The sequence below is a fragment of the Bufo bufo genome, chromosome 2 (assembly GCF_905171765.1).
Source record: "Bufo bufo chromosome 2, aBufBuf1.1, whole genome shotgun sequence".
Taxonomy (NCBI): domain Eukaryota; kingdom Metazoa; phylum Chordata; class Amphibia; order Anura; family Bufonidae; genus Bufo; species Bufo bufo.
The window spans coordinates 40748254-40770338 of NC_053390.1; the positions used below are offsets into that span (position 1 = coordinate 40748254).

Sequence of the window (22085 nt, forward strand, 5' to 3'; positions counted from 1 at the left end):
AAGGATCTCATAGAATTAAAAAGGGTGGTAGCTGTGGCCTCCAGTGAACGGAAAAGAAAAGGATTTTACAGTAAGTGACAAAATCTATTTTTCTCATCTGTGTCATTGAGGAACACAGAGAGGCCTTGGGTTGTTCCAAAGTAGTGCCCAGGGTGGCAAAAGAATGTGCTCTGAATAGAGAAGTGCAGTTATCAACCGCTGCCTGTGACCTACTGCTGCATCAGCGGATGTGTGTAGGTATGGTAGGTAGGTAAGGTAAGGTGTGTAGAGATGACCAGGTAGCAGCCTTACACACTTGAAGTGCAGATGCTTGGTGAAGCACCCCAAGAGGCTCCTATGGAACGGATAGAATGAGCAGTCAGCCAAAAGGGGGTTCGGCTCCATGCCCTTAGAGCAATATACCTCAGAAATGACCAGCCGGATCTAACAGGAGATAGTGGATTTGGAGGCCGCCAGACTCCTAGGACTGTCCCAGAAAACAAAAGAGACGCTGACCTTTCAAAAGGGGCCAAGGAGGAGGTAAATGCGTACTGCCCGCACTACCTCCAGAGTATGGAGATTCTTCCTTAGCCCAAGTGGGGTCTCAACGCGAGGGCAAGACAATATCCTGATTAAGGTGAAAAGCCATCACGACCTTATGCAAAAAGGATGGGACCAGTCTGAGGACAACCTTGCCCTAGTGAAGGACCAAGAAGGGGGATTTACATGATTCCGAAACTCTATGGATAGATGTGATGTTGACCACGAAAGCTGCCTTGAACGAGAGTGAAAGAGGTGAAATGTCTCCTGTAAGAGTTCAAAAGGAGACAGCTGTATTAAGTCTAGGACAAGGTTGAGGCCCCAGGGAGGTAAAGGGCATCGGTAAGGGAGAGCTGCATGAGCCACGCACTGAAAAAAGGTGCAAAATGCCAAATTGGAAGCTAGAGGTAGCTAAAAAAAGAATAGACTATAGGAAACATGTCCCTTGAGAGAACTGAGCCCGAGACCCAAATCCAAACCTGCCTGAAGGAAGATCAGGATGGTAGGCAGAGAGAACAACATGTACAATTGTTCGCACCAGTGGAAAAAGGACTTCCTTGTCCTGTGGTAGATAAGGGGGGAAGCTGGTTTCCTGGCCTTTATCACAGTCTTGATGACAGACACTCATGGCTCTGAAAACAGCAGCTTCAACAGCCATGTCGTTAAACACAGTGGAGGTAATTTTGTGAGATGGAAAGGACCATGTGAGAGAACATTGTCAAGGCCAAGGTTGGTCCGCTAGAAGAGCGATCATAGACACATACCAAACCTGTCGATAGTCTAGAGTGATTAAATGAAAGGCAGACGCTTTCACCGAATCTTGCTGAGAAGCCGAGGTAACAGAGGAATTGGAGGGAACGCATAAGAGAATGTGAATTGGCTCCATGGAATGCCCAGTGTCTATCAGCAGAGTGAGGGGGTCATGAAACCAAGCCATGAAGGCGGGAAGTTGCCGATTGAGGTGAGAAGCCATCAGGTTAATGTACGATGGAGTTGCAAGTGTTGTAAATTGTCAGAAAAACTTAAAGATGAAGTTTCCATTTTCTTGTGTCCACTCGTTCTCTGCTTGGAAAATCCAGACTCCTGGAATTTGTACGGCTGATGGCACTAGTGTTCTGCCCACTTGGAGATCTGCATCTGTTTTCTCCATGGCTGTGGGACTCTGTATTTCCCCCTTGATGGTTGTGGTACACCACTGCTGTTGAATTGTCTGTCTGGATGCAGACTGTATGTTTGGCCAGCTGGTCAGTCCAATGCACCTAGGACAGTAGCATCGCTCTCAGCTCCAATATGTTGATAGTTAGGAATGACTTCTCTCGAGACCATTCCCCTTGGCGTCGAAGGCTGGTGTCTGATGTGATGATCACTTTCCATTAGAGAGGGAGAAAGGACTGACCTGACGTCAACTTGTGGGAGGACAGGGAGTGACAAGTTGAGGTTGGTACATGTATTTGAAAAAACAGGGAAGTTGGGGATTTGTCCCACTTTGTCTGGCAAGAGTCAGCCTTCCCCAGAAGATACCTTGCCTATGCAACAGCGTTCTTCAGTTTCTCCAGCGATCTTCTGTGACTTGTTTACAGTAATTGTGAACACAGCCATCTAACCACGGGAATCTGAGTATGTGTTGAAAACCATCATTACTCCATTTGAATGTAGACAAGACCGTGTGTTACCAAAATGTGCCAAACAAGCATGTTTTAATGAAGAAAAGAATACATTTGTGATTTTATTAGTTACAGTGCCTTGGACTTATATATTTTCTAAATGATGGCACATGGGGCACTACTGTTTAAATGACACAGGCGAGAAAAGCACCACGCTACTTATGGTAGATGGAACTGCCGAGTATCAGCCCCACTGAATGACAATAGGGCTGATCCTTGTACGGATCTGTTGCACATCCATGGCAGGAATCCCAGGGTCAGTCATGGACTTCTGTCCCCGAGATGCAGGTCGGATACAACGGCTGATGCCTGAGAATGCGGTAAAGATGATCAGAGGGTGGAAAGCACAGACGTTCTTCAAAAGTGGTCAGAACACTTCTAAGAAGCCTGTAATCTGCTGACGCTTCACAGAATTTTTTTTTCCCAGGTCAGATATCACACAAATCTATGAGCATTATCTGTGACACATAAGGAAGGGGCATGTAGTTCAAAGTAAAAAGCAAGAGAAAATGAATTGATGAGAAAAAGGCGAAACGCCACAATTATGGACAAGAGAATAGGCAAAAATCAGCAAAATGTGATCAAATAGGACATTCGGTGTTGCAGCTGAATGTCATACTGGCCCCTATCAGAAAAAGTGAGTGGGCTTCAGAGCTGTGCTCCTTGTTTGACCCTCTCCTCCATATCATGAGCACTTTCTGTACTTGGGGGGAGACTGGTTGAACTGTTCATTTGTAATACACATGGTATTTCAATGGAGGAGGGGGATATAAATGACGAGGCCAGAAGCAGATCACCGGAGGTCCCCTTTAATATAGTCATACCTTAAGCAATACGTTCGGTCTTGAGATGCGGAAGCCTGACTCATATGGGGGAATGTCCTGCCCTTTACTACACATGGCACAGATGGTAAGATGACGCTGCAGAACCTGTGCTTCCTGCTGTGTAATGTGACATCAGTTTTTGCCCACGTGCCACAAGAAAAGGTCAGGAAAAAACACAGAAATGTTTAGTGATGAGGACAGAAGACACCCCGACCACAGAGCGGCACCGGGGATGATCACTCAGGGGGAGCCCCGGGGTTACACTGAGAAACACTCATGCTCATTGCTTTCACTCACTGTTGAACCCACATATTTTTGTCTACCAGGGGAACTTTAAACCTCTGCTTTTTTATGCATTGGAGTCACGTGGGCGTTACCACTCAATGACTGACAGGTAACTCTGTATGACTAAGCAGCGGCACCACCCACATGATGCATGAAAAGAGCAGAGGTTCTTTAAAGGGTTATCTGAGGCTGGGAATGGCCCCCCTCACATTGAATATACTTACCTGGCTCCCCGTGCTGCTCCTGGTCCCCGCACCGTCACTGCTGCTTCTCCCCGTGCGCGGATGAAAACATTCGGTGTCTGGGGAGGGGGGGGGGGGGCAGTAAATGACAGGAGGTGACGGGGACAAGCCTCCCTAGGCGTCACCCGCGATGCTAGGGAGGCTCCCCCCCGTTACCACCTACCATTGGCTGCTCCCCCCGAACACCGGATGTTTTCATCCGCGCACAGGGAGAAGCGGTGTGGGGACCAGGACCGGCGTAGGGAGTGGGGAGCCAGGCGAGTAAAATCAGTGTGAGGGGCCCAGGCATATGGGGGGCCATTTCCAGCCTCGGATAACCCCTTTAACCCGGAAACGACGGGTTTCTGTGGTTGCACAGATCTCTTGTATACGTCTGTTCACAGCTGCATCATAAATGGAAACCACGTTGCATAGCTGGATCCAGCACAAGAAAGACCCCTTTTATTTACAAGGTGTCCATCGTTTGGATGGAAAAAATAGCTTTGTATGCAGCATTATTTTTCATGTTAAATACAAAGGAATATGTAATGAACGATCTGAGCGGAACATAGCCTTATACAGGGGTGCGATATAAATGACAAAAATAAGTGGTCTCAAAAGGCAGGAAATGCTCAACCCCAAATGCAGTTGTGCATTTATGCTCGGGGGAGCAGATACTGCGCTTGTGGTCTGTTGCTAAGGGCGATCCCCAGCAAAAAATGCATACAATGGAGGATGCCCGCAGCAGACCACAAGTGCCACAGAGACATCCTACACCAGGTGTGTCCTTAATATAAGGATATACTGGCTAATGTCTCATTTTTAACATCAGTGTGAGGGTTAGTCAGATGTTTGTTACTGTTTGCATCCACCACAGTAGTGCACCTAATTTTATAACTATTTATACAGGGGTGCACCTAGCCTTTCTGATGCCTGAGGTGAAAACTAAAACTGCCCCCCCCCCCCCCCCATGCCAGTTTCTTAACCTAACCCCTTTGCCACAATGAAAGCGCTCATTGCCCATGGCCCTTCTGCAGCCCCCATCTTGCCCCTTCCTGGTGCTGCCTGAGGTGATCGCCTCACCTGGCCTCATTGGTGGTGCGCCCCTGGCCTTATATGTGTAATTGTTCTCTGTGACAGGAGAATCAGGACTCATAGACTCTCTCTATGACTGAACGAGGGAAAAAGGACTCTCAGGCTTTCTCTATGACTTAAAGAGGGAAACAAGACTCACAGGCTTTCACTATGAATGGACAAGGGAAGCAGGACTCACAGGCTTTTACTATGAATGGACAAGGGAAGCAGGACTCACAGGCTTTTACTATGAATGGACAAGGGAAGCAGGACTCACAGGCTTTTACTATGAATGGACAATGGAAGCAGGACTCACAGACTCTCTCTATGACTGAACGAGGGAAAAAGGACTCACAGGCTTTCACTATGAATGGACAAGGGAAGCAGGACTCACAGGCTTTTACTATGAATGGACAAGGGAAGCAGGACTCACAGGCTTTTACTATGAATGGACAAGGGAAGCAGGACTCACAGGCTTTTACTATGAATGGACAATGGAAGCAGGACTCACAGACTCTCTCTATGACTGAACGAGGGAAAAAGGACTCACAGGCTTTCACTATGAATGGACAAGGGAAGCAGGACTCACAGGCTTTTACTATGAATGGACAATGGAAGCAGGACTCACAGGCTTTCACTATGAATGGACAAGGGAAGCAGGACTCACAGGCTTTCACTATGAATGGACAAGGGAAGCAGGACTCACAGGCTTTCACTATGAATGGACAAGGGAAGCAGGACTCACAGGCTTTCACTATGAATGGACAAGGGAAGCAGGACTCACAGGCTTTCACTATGAATGGACAAGGGAAGCAGGACTCACAGGCTTTCACTATGAGTGAGCGGGGAAGCAGGACTCACAGGCTTTCACTATGAATGGACAAGGGAAGCAGGACTCACAGGCTTTCACTATGAATGGACAAGGGAAGCAGGACTCATAGGCTTTCACTATAAATGGACAAGGGAAGCAGGACTCACAGGCTTTCACAATGAATGGACAAGGGAAGCAGGACTCACAGGCTTTCACTATAAATGGACAAGGGAAGCAGGACTCACAGGCTTTCACAATGAATGGACAAGGGAAGCAGGACTCACAGGCTTTCACTATAAATGGACAAGGGAAGCAGGACTCATAGGCTTTCACTATAAATGGACAAGGGAAGCAGGACTCACAGGCTTTCACAATGAATGGACAAGGGAAGCAGGACTCACAGGCTTTCACTATAAATGGACAAGGGAAGCAGGACTCACAGGCTTTCACTATGAATGGACAAGGGAAGCAGGACTCACAGGCTTTCACTATGAATGGACAAGGGAAGCAGGACTCACAGGCTTTCACTATGAATGGACAAGGGAAGCAGGACTCACAGGCTTTCACTATGAATGGACAAGGGAAGCAGGACTCACAGGCTTTCTCTATGAATGGACAAGGGAAGCAGGACTCACAGGCTTTCACTATGAATGGACAAGGGAAGCAGGACTCACAGGCTTTCACTATGAATGGACAAGGGAAGCAGGACTCACAGGCTTTCACTATGAATGGACAAGGGAAGCAGGACTCACAGGCTTTCACTATGAATGGACAAGGGAAGAAGGACTCACAGGCTTTCACTATGAATGGACAAGGGAAGCAGGACTCACAGGCTTTCACTATGAATGGACAAGGGAAGCAGGACTCACAGGCTTTCACTATGAATGGACAAGGGAAGCAGGACTCACAGGCTTTCACTATGAGTGAGCGGGGAAGCAGGACTCACAGGCTTTTTTTATGAGTGTGCAGGGAAACAGGACTCACAGGCTTTCTCTATCAGTCCTGGTGGCAGTTTAATAGTTTTTTGACATGAAAATACTGAATAAAAAATACAAAACTACGCAGCCTCTCCCCCCTCAGTCCTAAAGTGCCCTCACCTACGATATACAATAGATACTCCTTATTACCCCTATATTTATTACCACAGACATGATGGCGTAGACAATAGTGATTAATATCATATATATGGGAAACTATACATTCTTTAATATGCATAGAATCTCTGATTTACCTTCTTGGATTCTCGGATTCCTCTGGGGAGCTGGAATTAGAGATGTCCAGGAGCGGGATGCGGACAAACTCCTGACCGTTCTCCGACGGGATTTTATTCTCCATCCCTTCATAGTAATCGTGAAGAAACCGCATTGTGTCTTGGAAACGATCCACTTCTACCTTTATTTCCATAGGCAAGAGAGGACACGTCATTAATGTACAGATTTTTTTTTAACCCTTTAATGACTGCCCACTGAATAAACTCATCTCTACAGAAATGCGGCCACGTGAACAATCGTGTGGTGACCAGGTTGGGTTCATAGAGGCAGTCGCTGCCCCCATCCTCCAAGAACGCAACACACAGTGCTAAAAAAAAGGATATGTATATACTGCTTGAAGTGACTTTCATGAAAATGACCGCAGTTTTGTGATTAAGTTCATGGATGCGCTGTTTTTACATGTGAAAGTTAAAAAAATGTATATCACCTGTAAAAATGATGGGACCAATAACATCATTGCCAAATCGAGGCAAATTATAGCAAAATACGTGCAGTTTTGCCAGGCGGTTTTTGGATGCACAATTTGCGAACTCAGCCCTGTTGTGGTTGGCTGCCAATATTAAAGGGATTTTCCAGGAATTAAATATTGATGACCTATCCTCAGGACAGGTGGGGCAGATCCAACTCACAACATGCCCACCGATCAGCTGTTTGAGGAGGCCGGAGTGTTTGTGTGAGCGCCGCAGGCTGCAGCCTCTAGGTGGGACTGTGATGTCACGTCCATTGGTCACATGGCTTATGTGCAGCTTGGTCCCATTTAAATGAATAGGATCAAGCTGCAATACCAAATACAGCCACTATACAGGATACGGCGCTGTGCTAGGTATACTATGAAGAGGCCAAACAACTGATCAATGGGGGTGCCGGGAGTAGGATCCCCACTGATTTGATATTGAAGACCTATCCTGAGAATAGACCAGGGATCGCCAACCCCTGGCATTCCTGCTGATCTGAAACTACAACTCCCAGAATCCTCCTTTCACTCCTGTAGGAGTTACAGGAACGGCCAAGTATGTTGTGCATGCTGGGAGTTGCAGTTTCACAGTAGATGTCAGGTTGAACCCAGTCTAACTCGAATTCCTTTAATTCTGCATGGCACCTGATAGATATCGAATTATCAGGTCTTCTGGATTATCAGATGGCCATAGAATACTGTATAAAACACTTGTAGGGTATGATAAGGACAATCTAAAATCTAAACTCAACTCCGCCTTAATGTTCTGTGCTGGCAAAAAGTATCAGATGATGAGGCTTTCTGGATTATCAGATGCCAGACTACAGTAACTTCGCTTGAATGGGAGCAGAGCTGCAGTACCCTGGCACTGCCACTACACAGTGGATGGAGCCGTTTGGGTTCTTCCACTTTGTTATTTCCTGCACAACAGCTGATTGGTGGTGGTGCGGGGTGTCAGACCCCCATAAATCTGATATTGTTGACCTATTTTGAGGATACAGTCAGTATCCAGAACCTGAAAAATCCCTTTAATCTAAATGAAATTCAAACAGACAACTAACAAAAAAAAAAAAAAGAAGTTTGAGAAATTTCTAAAAATGGCCTCTGTGGTATTTGAGGCATTCTACCAAAGTTTCCTGCAGAACGTCACGTCCCCTCCCCCCAATGTCTTCAGGGTCCCCTGTAAAGATTAATGGCCCTCTGTAATCCTGAACCAGTTACCTAATCACATACAGCCCCCCTTCCCCACCGTATGTCCAGGACGCGTGGTAACGTCTATGTGTATCGTTTGCTGGGCATATAGCGCTGGTGGCATACAGGCAGAGTGAGGCTGGTATTCCCTTAGTGGGGGCAGCAGCACCTGCCAGCGAGATTTATTGTGCCAGCGGTGGAAATGTATGAACAACTGACACAACCGGCGATGCCCGAGCCTGGGAACTGTGCAAAAACCACATTCCCAATGATCAGATGCAGAGCGCAGGCTATACTGGTAACTACTGATCTCATCTTCCACCTGCACCACCTGTTTTTACACCAAAGGGAACAAGATGTTAAGAAATACTGAGGTCCTCTTTAGTCAGTGTCTAGTTCTAGTAATATTCTCGTAGTCAGAGCCGGGTTAACAGGCCTGGGCACAGTATGGCAGGGCTCATTCCCCTGTGTGCTCCTTTTACCTGTATCTGTCAGATAATCAGCGGAGATGAGAGCGGCATTTACATGCAGCAATCACCTCCGCATACCTCCCCAACCGTCCTGGATCCGGCGGGACAGTCCCGGATTGCAGTGGCTGTCCCGCGGTCGTCTCCCTGCTTCATCATTCCTCCCGCCTACTAGCGCTCCACGCTGCAGTTCTGTGCGGGGGCCGGGGCCAGCAGTCAGCTAATTCCTGTGAAGGGGGTCACAATGCTGGCCATAATTCTATGAGGGGCACAGCTGGGCATAACCTGAAGGGGGCACAATGCTGGGCATAATTCTGTGAGGGGGCACAGCTGGGCATAACCTGAAGGGGGCACAATGCTGGGCATAATTCTGTGAGGGGGCACAGCTGGACATAACCTGAAGGGGGAACAATGCTGGGCATAATTCTGTGATTGGGCACAGCTGGGCATAACCCGAAGGGGGCACAATGCTGGGCATAATTCTGTGAGGGGGCACAGCTGGGCATAACCTGAAGGGGGCACAATGCTGGGCATAATTCTGTGAGGGGGCACAGCTGGGCATAACCTGAAGGGGGCACAATGCTGGGCATAATTCTGTGAGGGGGCACAGCTGGGCATAACCTGAAGGGGGCACAATGCTGGGTATAATTCTGTGAGGGGGCACAGCCGGGCATAACCTGTGAAGGGGTAACAATGCTGGGCATAATCCTGTGAAGGGGGCACAAGCTGGCCTTATTGTGTGAGGGGGCACAGCTGGGCATAACTACTGTGAAGGGGCACATATCTGTCATAACTACTGTGAGGGTACACATATCTGGACATAACCTGTGAAGGGGGCACAAAGTGGGCATAAATACTGAGCGGTGGCATAAAGGAGGAATAATTACCATGTGGGGGCATTTAGGGGACTGGCTGGGATTAGGTGTTCAGTTATGTTTTTGGCGGAGTTAGAGGCGTGGCCTAGTGCGGAAAAATTAGCTTTGTGCGCCGCACATGCTGTTCCTCTTTCTTCTTTTCAAAAATTGAGAGGTACAGTTAGTATGCCTCCGCTGTATGGGGACGAGCGATCAATACAGCAATCTCTCATCCCTGTAGAAAACCCTTATTCCTGTGCAGCAGATCACTGCTTAGACACCATGATCTGCTGCATAAAAACTGTGATTTTGGTGCTGGCAGAACGTCCCAGTCACCCAATGAAGGAGCGTTCCGGGTACAGGGTCACAGTTGGTGTGATAAGTAAGGGTCCCAGCAGTAGGAACCCCACCGATAGGGATTTGTGGATAGGGATAACTTGTAACAACCGAAACACCACTTGAACAGGAGCTGAGCTGCAGTACAGGGCTCGGCCACTACACAATGGAGCCTTCTGCTTCTGGTTCCGTCCACTGTTTAGTTTCTGGCGCTGCCAAAAACAGCTGCCTGGTGTCGGACCCCTACCGATCTGATATTGATGGCCTATCGGGAGTCTAAGTCATCAATATTTAATATTTTTAAGAAAACAATCTTACCTGCATCAAAGAAAAGAAGTGGTTCATGAGGATTCCCAGGTGGTCTTCCAGCCAGCCGTCACTCATGACATCGGCCCGCTCCTGCTCGGCCTCCTCCTTCCTGTTGTCACAGATATCCCACAGACAATCTCTTAAATCCTTAAAAACAAAAGCCACAAAATGTTTCGTCACCAAGAGCTTAAACATAGAATTGCTCTCGCTTCTCGTGGTCGATGCTCCAAATCCCCTGCATACATATAAACTACTGTTAACCCCTTTAGGACCGGCTTATTTTTTTGGCTTTAGGGTGAAACTTTTTTTTTTTTTTTTTTTGCTTCTTCTTCACTGCACTCCAAGAGTTATAACCCCTTTTCCCCATTGACATAAATGTATGAAGACATGATTTTTTTTGAGCCTGATTTTTCAACGGCACATTTTATTTTTTAAAGGGCATCTGCCAGCAGGATCAACCCTAACACGCCATGCATAATACCTGATAGGTTTGTCCCTGATGAGCAAAGCATACCTTTAATGTGAAGATCCGATGCTCTGTTAATGAAACATTTATCTTTTAATGTGTATGCCAATGAGGAATTAAGTGCACCAAGGGGCGGGCAGGGCTCCTTGGTGCACTTTAGCTCCTCCCTTGATTGACAGGGCCAGGCATCATCTCCCTCCTCTCGCCTAGCCCTGTAATACTGCCAAGGGCGGATTGGCCATAGACCGTACAGGGAAATTTCCCGGTGGGCCGATTCCCAAGGGGCCGCCTGAGCCCTCCTAGTGGAAGTTTTTGGGGATGTATTTTGTGTTGTTGGCGGCAGTATTTTGTGATGGACTGTGGTATTTGGCTCTGTTGGGGTGGTATAATGTGCCACAATATGGTATTGCTGGGCCCGCGTACTTGTGTTGGCCCTGCCTTCCATCAATTTGGACCAAACTACAAAACGGGGCCACTACAAATATTTTTTCCAGGGCCTCTTTAAGTTCCCAGTCTGCCCCTGAATACTGCGCCGTCACATGCGCAAGAGTCATCTGCGCTGCTGGGCAAGCCAGGCTAAGTAAAAGAAATAGGAGACTGTAAAGGTGTAAAGGAAAACTGGCTTAGTTGCCCACAGCAACCAATCAGATTCCACCTATAATTTTTCAGAGCTCCTTTGAAAAATTATAGGATCAATCTGATTGGTTGCTGTGGGTAACTAAGCCAGTTTTCTTTTCCATCAGTTTAGATAAATCTCCCCCATAGTGATCTGTGACAAATTTATTTAAAATGCACGCCTCTCTCTTAATCTGGCACACGTGGAATTGCAATTAGAAAATCAAAATTTGCAGGCGTACAATTGTTCCAAAGTTTGCACCACTGTCAAACTTTCTTTCTTCCTAATAAATATGACTAAAACTATGGGGGAGATTTATCAACAACGAGATTTATACCCTGCCCCACCAGGGGTTGTACTTAAAGGCTATAGACACCTTTGAATTGTACTCATTTTGAAATAAAATTGATTAATTGTCCTTTATTAAAAATGTTTAGCCCCTTTCTCTGTACAGCCTTGAGATTCTCTAGTACCGGGCTCGGTATTTCCTGTCAGGGGGCTCAGCTGACGGCTCCTTATCTCTGATCTCCTGACCTCATAAACACTCATTATCGCCCGAATTCTTATCTTACTGATACGAATATGGCTTAAATAAGTGTTTATGAGCTGTTAGTAGTTCAAAGATAAGGGATGTACACAGACCAGGGCTCAAAGTGAAAGTAAGATGCTAACAGCTAGGCAAAGAGTTAATCCTTTACTACAAAAACTGCTGAAAATGTTTAATATATAAAAATTATTTTTAGCCCAAAATGAGTAAAATGCAGTCATCGCCCCCAAAGGTGTCCATGGCCTTCCCCTAAAATACTTTAAGTTTTACAAACCCCAGACCAGAGCAGCTTCATATGCTCTCATTATTCATCACTTACATCAACTCTTTGGTGCAATTCTGCTTTCGTCTCCTCATCTTCCCGCATATCCTCAGCAATAGAGTTGAAATCGGACTGCCACTGAGATACAAACTCCTGCTTATGGTCCGGCCGCTGCAAATAATCCTTAAATCTATTCCTGAAAAAAATAAAAATAATAATAATAATGTCATATTTTCATAGAGCATAGTAAAGATGAGACCTTCCAGTTCCCCTGAAGTAAAGCAGTGAATGGCACTGATGAAAATGGGCATTATACTCCCGAGATATTAGGGTTTATTAGTAGAGCCACGACAGGGTGAGACGGTAGTGTGGGAAAGCAACATCACCAAATATTGGGAAGCACAGACTCCTATAACTAGTCACAAGCACCTCTTGCCTCAATCTGATTGGTCAGGGCGCACTTACTTTATATACAGGACCACTGAGGATGTGAATGTTATCACGTACCTGATGTCATACAGATAATGAATCAAAAGGAGCCGCTCTTGTCTCAGGCTCCTCAATCCAACTTTAGCACGGTTTTCGTAGGTCTTTTCTATGGTCTCCCAGTACGGCACCAGGAATTGGGGAACTTCCTGTCCAATAGGAATTGGCAAAATTAAAATTTCATAGTATTAATTGATTGTATTATCATATCATGTGCTACAGTGACCTCACCAAAGAGTCTAATTCCTAAATGTCAGGAAGGGAGAGAAAGGAAAATACATACATTATCTAATGACGCCTCAATATACAGTCGTGGCCAAAAGTTTTGAGAATTACATAAATATTAGAAATTGGAAAAGTTGCTGCTTAAGTTTTTATAATAGCAATTTGCATATACTCCAGAATGTTATGAAGAGTGATCAGATGAATTGCATAGTCCTTCTTTGCCATGAAAATTAACTTAATCCCAAAAAAAACCTTTCCACTGCATTTCATTGCTGTCATTAAAGGACCTGCTGAGATCATTTCAGTAATCGTCTTGTTAACTCAGGTGAGAATGTTGACGAGCACAAGGCTGGAGATCATTATGTCAGGCTGATTGGGTTAAAATGGCAGACTTGACATGTTAAAAGGAGGGTGATGCTTGAAATCATTGTTCTTCCATTGTTAACCATGGTGACCTGCAAAGAAACGCGTGCAGCCATCATTGCGTTGCATAAAAATGGCTTCACAGGCAAGGATATTGTGGCTACTAAGATTGCACCTCAATCAACAATTTATAGGATCATCAAGAACTTCAAGGAAAGAGGTTCAATTCTTGTTAAGAAGGCTTCAGGGCGTCCAAGAAAGTCCAGCAAGCGCCAGGATCGTCTCCTAAAGAGGATTCAGCTGCGGGATCGGAGTGCCACCAGTGCAGAGCTTGCTCAGGAATGGCAGCAGGCAGGTGTGAGCGCATCTGCACGCACAGTGAGGCTAAGACTTTGGAAGATGGCCTGGTGTCAAGAAGGGCAGCAAAGAAGCCACTTCTCTCCAAAAAAAACACCAGGGACAGATTGATCTTCTGCAGAAAGTATGGTGAATGGACTGCTGAGGACTGGGGCAAAGTCATATTCTCTGATGAAGCCTCTTTACGATTGTTTGGGGCATCTGGAAAAAGGATTGTCCGGAGAAGAAAAGGTGAGCGCTACCACCAGTCCTGTGTCATGCCAACAGTAAAGCATCCTGAGACCATTCATGTGTGGGGTTGCTTCTCATCCAAGGGAGTCGGCTCACTCACAATTTTGCCTAAAAACACAGCCATGAATAAAGAATGGTACCAAAACACCCTCCAACAGCAACTTCTTCCAACAATCCAACAACAGTTTGGTGAAGAACAATGCATTTTCCAGCACGATGGAGCACCGTGCCATAAGGCAAAAGTGATAACTAAGTGGCTCGAGGACCAAAACGTTGACATTTTGGGTCCATGGCCTGGAAACTCCCCAGATCTTAATCCCATTGAGAACTTGTGGTCAATCCTCAAGAGGCGGGTGGACAAACAAAAACCCACTAATTCTGACAAACTCCAAGAAGTGATTATGAAAGAATGGGTTGCTATCAGTCAGGAATTGGCCCAGAAGTTGATTGAGAGCATGCCCAGTCGGATTGCAGAGGTCCTGAAAAAGAAGGGCCAACACTGCAAATACTGACTCTCTTAAATGTCATGTAATTGTCGATAAAAGCCTTTGAAACGTATGAAGTGCGTGTAATTATATTTCACTACATCACAGAAACAACTGAAACAAAGATCTAAAAGCAGTTTAGCAGCAAACTTTGTGAAAACTAATATTTGTGTCATTCTCAAAACTTTTGGCCATGACTGAACACTACTACAGAGTGCTGCCCCCTTTCCGCAGCTCCCCTGCACTAGGTTATCACAGACACACAGTACTCTATATCCCTCCCCTACTGTAGACAACACATATAAAAGAACACCCCTTCTTAGCCCTAGACCACCAGTCATACAGACATTAGCCCTATCACAGCCCTAGACCACCACAGATGCTTGTACTTACCCCTATTCTTCCCAGACCACCAGAGATACATGTATGGCACTGGAGCGATAGGCAAACATGTCACCTGCTCGCACATGCAGCAGGTGTCATGTTTCAAACAGCAGAGACCCGCAGTTAATGCCGATCGCGGCAATTAAAGCCTTTAGATGCCGTGATCAAGCTTCCGGGCTTGTTACCGGCATCCTCTGAGGCCAATAAAGATGCCGGTAATTGGTTTCAATCCGCTCAGCCTCGCTGAAGAAGCTGAGGGCATTAAAGCTGCAATTCTTATTTTGGCCAACATAAGAAATGAGCAATAGTCAGTAATAAATGCATTTTAAAAATCAATGATTGTTCAAAATAAAAAAAATAAAAAATGGATTTTATACGCTTAGATACAAGCTTCAAAATCATTCAAAAGTTAAAAAAAACCCATAAAAATTAAAAATAATATAAAAGTTTAACTCGACCCCCCTTTCCGTATAATAAAAAAATAAATACCTAAATAACAAAAATATAAACATCATGGGTATCACCGTGACCGAAAATGCCTGTACTATTAAAATATAAAAATATTTTTCCAATACGGCGAAAGGGTCAAAATGGCCAATTTGCAATTTTTTCATTGCTTCTTTTACCCAAAAAATGAAATAAAATGTGATTAAAAAGTCCCACACACTCCAAAATGGTATCAATAAAAACTCCCGCGAAAAATTAGCCCCCACCAAGCTCAGTAGATATAACTATAAAAAAGTTATGGGGGTTAGAATATGGTGATGTAAAAAAAACTTTTTTTTTTTCAAAGTTTAAATTTATTTTTACACTATTTAGACATTAAAAACCTATACATATGGGGTATCGTTGTAATCGTATTGTCCGATGAAGGGCATGGGTCAGTTTTGTCGCAAATGAAACAACGTTGGAACAAAACCTGTGATACAGTGGAGGAATTGCGTTCTTTTCCAATTCCACCCCATTTCGATTTTTTTTGCCGCTTCCATGTATGCCATAATTAATGGTGGCATTAGAAAGTACAACTTGTCCCACAAAAAAATAAGCCCTCGTACAGCTATGTGAACGGAAATATAAAAATGTATTGGCTCAAGGAAGGTAGGGAATAAAAATGAAAATGCAAAAACGAAAAAAAAACCTTCCCTATATTCTTTAAGCCATAACTTTTTTATATTTCCGTTCACCTGCATCCTGACCAGCCATCTCAAGAGGGGTTCCAGGTCTGACAGAGCCCCTTTGAATATGTTAATAAATGCCATCATGAACCCCTTGATTGATTCACACATACCTTTGGGAGAGGCTCGTGCACATACACCCACTCCGCTGACCCCGGCATTATAGGGGGAGGACCAACAGGCGGTGGAGTAGACGGCTCAGGTGTCACTGGAACGGATTTGGTCTTTTTGCCTGGAGATCGACCCCTCGCGGATCCTATTAAATACAAAGTAAAAGGTCGCTAATTATTATTTAAGATAAAGAGCATAGATTCTACATCCATCTGTCTGTGAACATAATGACTGCTTAGGCCTAGTTCACACTTCAGTGTTTGGTCAGTGTTTTCCATCAGTGACTATTGGTCAAAACCAGAAATGGAGCCTACACAGTGATAAGGTGTAATGGATAGATTTGCACTATCTGACCCGTACTTGGTTTTGCCTCACAATCACTGATGATAATCACTGACTAAAACTCTGACTGTGTGAACTAGGTCTTATACTGGAGATCTGCTTCACATAAGCACTTCAGCAAATTTACAGGCCAAAATGTAGACCTTGTTTTGTGAATGAAAAATGAGCTCAAAATCTGAAACTCATGTCCCCAAAGTTTCTCCTGCGCTGCACCTGAACTCTGGCATGCTCTTCCTTGGCCAGTCCGACTAACCTCTAAATATTAACTTTTTCAAATGCACCCTGAATGCTCATCTGTATAATAATGTTGGTTATTACACCTCAGAAAGTACTTGTCACAGCCTTTGGTGTGCGCCGTGACACTTGTGCCATGCTTGCGGTTGCCGGTGGCAACGTGTTGCTGTTCTGGCATGTGGTGGCAGTGTCTTGGCTTTGGCTGTTTGCGCCGGAGTTAGGCTGCGTTCACACGGGCGAGATTTCCGCGCGGGTGCAATGCGGTAGGTCAACGCATTGCACCCGCACTGAATCCGGACCCATTCATTTCTATGGGGCTGTTCAGATGAGCGATGATTTTCACGCATCACTTGTGCGTTGCGTGAAAATCGCAGCATGCTCTATATTCTGCGTTTTTCACGCAACGCAGGCCCCATAGAAGTGAATGGGGTTGCGTGAAAATCGCAAGCATCCGCAAGCAAGTGCGGATGCGGTGCGATTTTCACGCATGGTTGCTAGGTGACAGTCTATTCACTGTATTATTTTCCCTTATAACATGGTTATAAGGGAAAATAATAGCATTCTGAATACAGAATGCTTAGTAAAATAGCGCTGGAAGGGTTAAAAAAAATAAACAAATTAACTCACCTTCTCCTCTTGATCGCGAAGTTCCCGGTCTCTTCTTTACTTCTTTAATGATGAGTTGTGGGGTAAAGGACCTTTGGTGACGTCAGATCACATGCTCCAATCACATGGTCCATCACCGTGGTGATGTACCATGTGATTGGAGCATGTGATCTGACGTCACCAAAGGTCCTTTAGCCCACAACTCATCATACCGGGAACTTCGCAATCAAGAGGAGAAGGTGAGTTAATTTTTTTATTTTTTTTAACCCCTCCAGCGCTATTTTACTAAGCATTCTGTATTCAGAATGCTATTATTTTCCCTTATAACCATGTTATAAGGGAAAATAATACAATCTACACTACAACTAACCCAAACCTGAACTTCTGTGAAGAAGTTCGGGTCTGGGTACCACAGTCGGTTTTTTATCACGCGCGTGCAGAACACAATAAAAACTGAACATCGGAACGCAATCGCAGTCAAAACTGACTGCAATTGCGTACCTACTCGCGCGGGTTTGCCGCAACACACCGGGACGCATCCGGACCTAATCCGGACACGCTCGTGTGAACCCAGCCTTATGCTCCTTGTCTGGATTTTCCTTCTTCCTGTGTGAGGGCCACCTAGTGGGACATCGATGTCTCCTTCCCTTCCTGTCCCTATTTGTATGGAGAGGGTTATGTTCAGGGTGTTTGTATGTCTAGTTTGGTGTTACATGTCTGGTGGTGTTTGTTGTCATGTTTACTAGACATTCCCCTGTCTCAAGTTATTGCATCTATGGTGTCCTGGGTTCCTGTGTGGTTTGTGGTGTGTGCTGTGTCCTTTAATGTTGGTGTGGACACCAGCACTTGTGCACGGGTTCCAGTCAGTGTGTCTGTGGCAGGTAAGTGTGTTACTGGTCTCGCTTACCTGCCATCTCCTTATGCTGTATGTGTTCCCCTCTCCTTGCAGCCTGGCCTCAGATAGAGACTCCTGTTCCTTCATGACTGGGATGAACAGGTCGTCTCTTCCCTGCTCCTTGGTGAGGGATTACCAGGGCGACTTAGGGTCTCTAGGAATCCTGAGTATGAGTCGTCCTACCATCGGGGTCCGCTCATACGGTGAGGAGTCAGGGAGAGGATTAGGGATGCTGTAGGAGATGACCTGCTCCCTTATTACTCCTTTTGGCCAGGCTGATCCCCCTTTTACCCTTTGACACCGCACGGTGGGGGGTTTCCCCCACTCCCTGCCGTGACAGTACTGCCATGTACTGTACTATGGCATTTTTGATTTTCAGACCAAATCCCAACCAATACTGAAGAGGATCTGCTGGAAACAAAGGCTAGGTGAGTATTCCTTTTTTATACAATTCTTTTTTTAACCCACCAGCATCTTTTTTTTTTTTTTAACCTATGGAGGGTCCTGAATGGACATCCAGTCAAGGAAGTGGAAAATTGCTTTAAAGGAATTTTCCGAGATGTTTTCCAGCTGTTTGCAATGGTCACGTGGCCTAGGTTCAACTCGGCCTCATTGAAGTCAATGGCACTGAGCTGCGATACCAGGCACAGTCGCTATACAAGGTATAGTGCTGTGCTTGGCAAGCAGAGAGAAGGCCGCGGTGCTACTGCGAGTGCAGATGCCTCCACAAACAGCTGACTGGCAGGGGTCCCAGGTGTCAGATACTGATGACCTAGCCAGAGAATAGGTCATCAGTAGTGATGATCGAACATGCTCGGCTGAACACCTGTTCGGCTTGAGCATCTCGATGCTCGGCACATGGCGGTACTCGGCCGAGTACCGCATGTGCTCGAGCGCCATGCTCGAGTCTCCTCCCCGCACGTTTCTCACTAAGTACTGACCTCACTGTTATGCCAGTAGCCATGTTGGCTACTTGCATTAGTGATTGGCTGGCCGGAACGCGTCACGAGACATGTTCGGCTTATTCGTAGCCAGGGAGAGCTGAGCATAGGAAGGGACAGAGAGTGTAGGGAGTGTAATTGAATATTTTTTTTTGTACAAAAACGTTTCAGAGACCCAAAAGTCCTTGTAAGGACTATTGTGTGTGACAGCAGCAATATATGTTTGTAGCGCAACCTGCGCTAAATTGCTCAGTGTTAAAAGGCCTCATGCACACGACCGTTTTTTTTTACGGTCCGCAAAAACGGGGTCCGTTGGTCCGTGATCCGTGACCGTTTTTTCGTCCGTGGGTCTTCCTTGATTTTTGGAGGATCCACGGACATGAAAAAACTGTCGTTTTGGTGTCCGCCTGGCCGTGCGGAGCCAAACGGATCCGTCCTGAATTACAATGCAAGTCAATGGGGACGGATCCGTTTGAAGTTGACACAATATGGTGCAATTTCAAACGGATCCGTCCCCCATTGACTTTCAATGTAAAGTCAGGAGTTAATATACCATAGGATCAGAGTTTTCTCCAATCCGATGGTATATTTTAACTTGAAGCGTCCCCATCACCATGGGAACGCCTCTATGTTAGACTATACTGTCGGATATGAGGTTACATCGTGAAACTCATATCCGACAGTATATTCTAACACAGAGGCGTTCCCATAGTGATGGGGACGCTTCTAGTTAGAATATACTACAAACCTTTCCCATGTTATAAGGGAAAATAATACAATCTACACTACAACTAACCCAAACCTGAACTTCTGTGAAGAAGTTCGGGTCTGGGTACCACAGTTGGTTTTTTATCACGCGCGTGCAGAACACATTGAGGTTACATCGTGAAACTCATATCCGACAGTATATTCTAACACAGAGGCGTTCCCATAGTGATGGGGATGCTTCTAGTTAGAATATACTACAAACTGTGTACCTGACTGCCCCCTGCTGCCTGGCAGCACCCGATCTCTTACAGGGGGCTGTGATCCGCACAATTAACCCTTCAGGTGCCGCACCTGAAGGGGTTAATTGTGCGTATTATAGCCCCCCTGTAAGAGATCAGGGGCTGCCAGGCAGCAGGGGGCAGATCCCCCTCCCTCCCCAGTTTGAATATCATTGGTGGCCAGTGTGCGGCCTCCCCTCCCCCTCTCCCCCTCTATTGTAATATCATTGGTGGCCAGTGTGCGGCCTCCCCTCCCCCCCCCCCCCGGCCCCCCCTCTATTGTATTAATATCATTGGTGGCCAGTGTGCGCCCCCCCCCTCCGTCGGCCCCCCTCCCCTTCTCTATTGTAATTTCATTGGTGCGCCGCACAGACCTGTCACTTACCAGTAGGAGGAGCTCCCGGCCGGAGACAGACATCGCAGCAGCCGCCCAGCAGGTAAGTATGATGCTTCGAATATTGTAATATTGCTAAGTAACCATGGCAACCAGGCCTGCAGTAGCGTCCTGGTTGCCATGGTTACCGATCGGAGCCCCAGAGCGATTCAACTGGGACTCCGATCGGAATCTCCGCTGCCACCAATGATCGGGCAGGGGGGGGGGAGGAGAGGGGAGGCCGCACACTGGCCACCAATGAAATTACAATAGAGGGAGGGGGGGGCGGGGGAGGGGAGGCCGCACACTGGCCACCAATGATATTAATACAATAGAGGGGGGGCCGCACACTGGCCACCAATGATATTACAATAGAGGGGGGGCGGGGGAGGGGAGGCCACACACTGGCCACCAATGATATTACAATAGGGGGGGGGGGCCGCACACTGGCCACCAATGATATTCAAACTGGGGAGGGAGGGGGGTCTGCCCCCTGCTGCCTGGCAGCCCCTGATCTCTTATAGGGGGCTATGATATGCACAATTAACCCCTTCAGCTGCAGCACCTGAGGGGTTAATTGTGCGGATCACAGCCCCCTGTAAGAGATCGGGTGCTGCCAGGCAGCAGGGGGCAGTCATGTACACAGTTTGTAGTATATTCTAACTAGAAGCGTCCCCATCACTATGGGAACGCCTCTGTGTTAGAATATACTGTTGGATTTGAGTTTTCACGAAGTGAAAACTCAGCTCTGAAAAAGCTTTTATGCAGACGGATCAGCGGATCCGTCTGTATAAAAAGTAACCTACGGCCACGGATCACGGACGCGGATGCCAATCTTGTGTGCATCCGTGTTCTTTCACGGACCCATTGACTTGAATGGGTCCGTGAACCGTTGGCCGTGAAAAAAATAGGACAGGTCTTATTTTTTTCACGGCCAGGAAACACGGATCACGGATGCGGCTGCAAAACGGTGCATTTTCCGTTTTTTCCACGGACCCATTGAAAGTCAATGGGTCCGCGAAAAAAAACGGAAAACGGCACAACGGCCACGGGTGCACACAACGGTCGTGTGCAGGAGGCCTTAGGGAGAGTTGTGCATAGGAAGGGACAGACAGTGTAGGGAGTGTAATAGGGAGATTTTTATACAAAAAACTTTTCAGAGACCCAAAAGTCCTTTTAACCCCTTAAGGACTAAGCCCTATTTCACCTTAAGGACTTGGCCATTTTTTGCAAATCTGACCAGTGTCACTTTAAGTGCTGATAACTTTAAAACGCTTTGACTTATCCAGGCCATTCTGGGATAGTTTTTTCGTCACATATTGTACTTCATGACACTGGTAAAATGAAGTAAAAAAAATTCATTTTTATTTATAAAAAAATACCAAATTTACCAAAAATTTGTAAAAAATTGCAAATTTCCAAGTTTCAATTTCTCTACTTCTATAATACATAGTAATACCTCCAAAAATAGTTATTACTTTACATTCCCCATATGTCTACTTCATGTTTGGATCATTTTGGGAATGATATTTTATTTTTTGGGGATCTAACAAGGCTTAGAAGTTTAGAAGCAAATCTTGAAATTTTTCAGAAATTTTCAAAAACCCAATTTTTAGGGACCAGTTCAGGTCTGAAGTCACTTTGCGAGGCTTACATAATAGAAACAACCCAAAAATGACCCCATTCTATAAACTACACCCTCAAGGTATTCAAAACTGAT

General features: G+C 46.0%; 1 protein-coding gene across 1 annotated transcript in view; it reads right to left on the reverse strand.

Annotated features, from left to right (window-relative positions):
• SPEF2 (sperm flagellar 2) overlaps nt 1-22085 on the reverse strand; it is a 166412-nt gene that overhangs the window by 21840 nt on the left and 122487 nt on the right. The window contains exons 21-25 of the mRNA XM_040420983.1: nt 15991-16133; nt 12679-12806; nt 12229-12367; nt 10290-10427; nt 6630-6790 (exon numbers count right to left, since the gene is read on the reverse strand). Coding sequence (XP_040276917.1) covers nt 6630-6790; nt 10290-10427; nt 12229-12367; nt 12679-12806; nt 15991-16133 — 709 coding nt within the window. The remainder of the gene's footprint in view (nt 1-6629; nt 6791-10289; nt 10428-12228; nt 12368-12678; nt 12807-15990; nt 16134-22085) is intronic.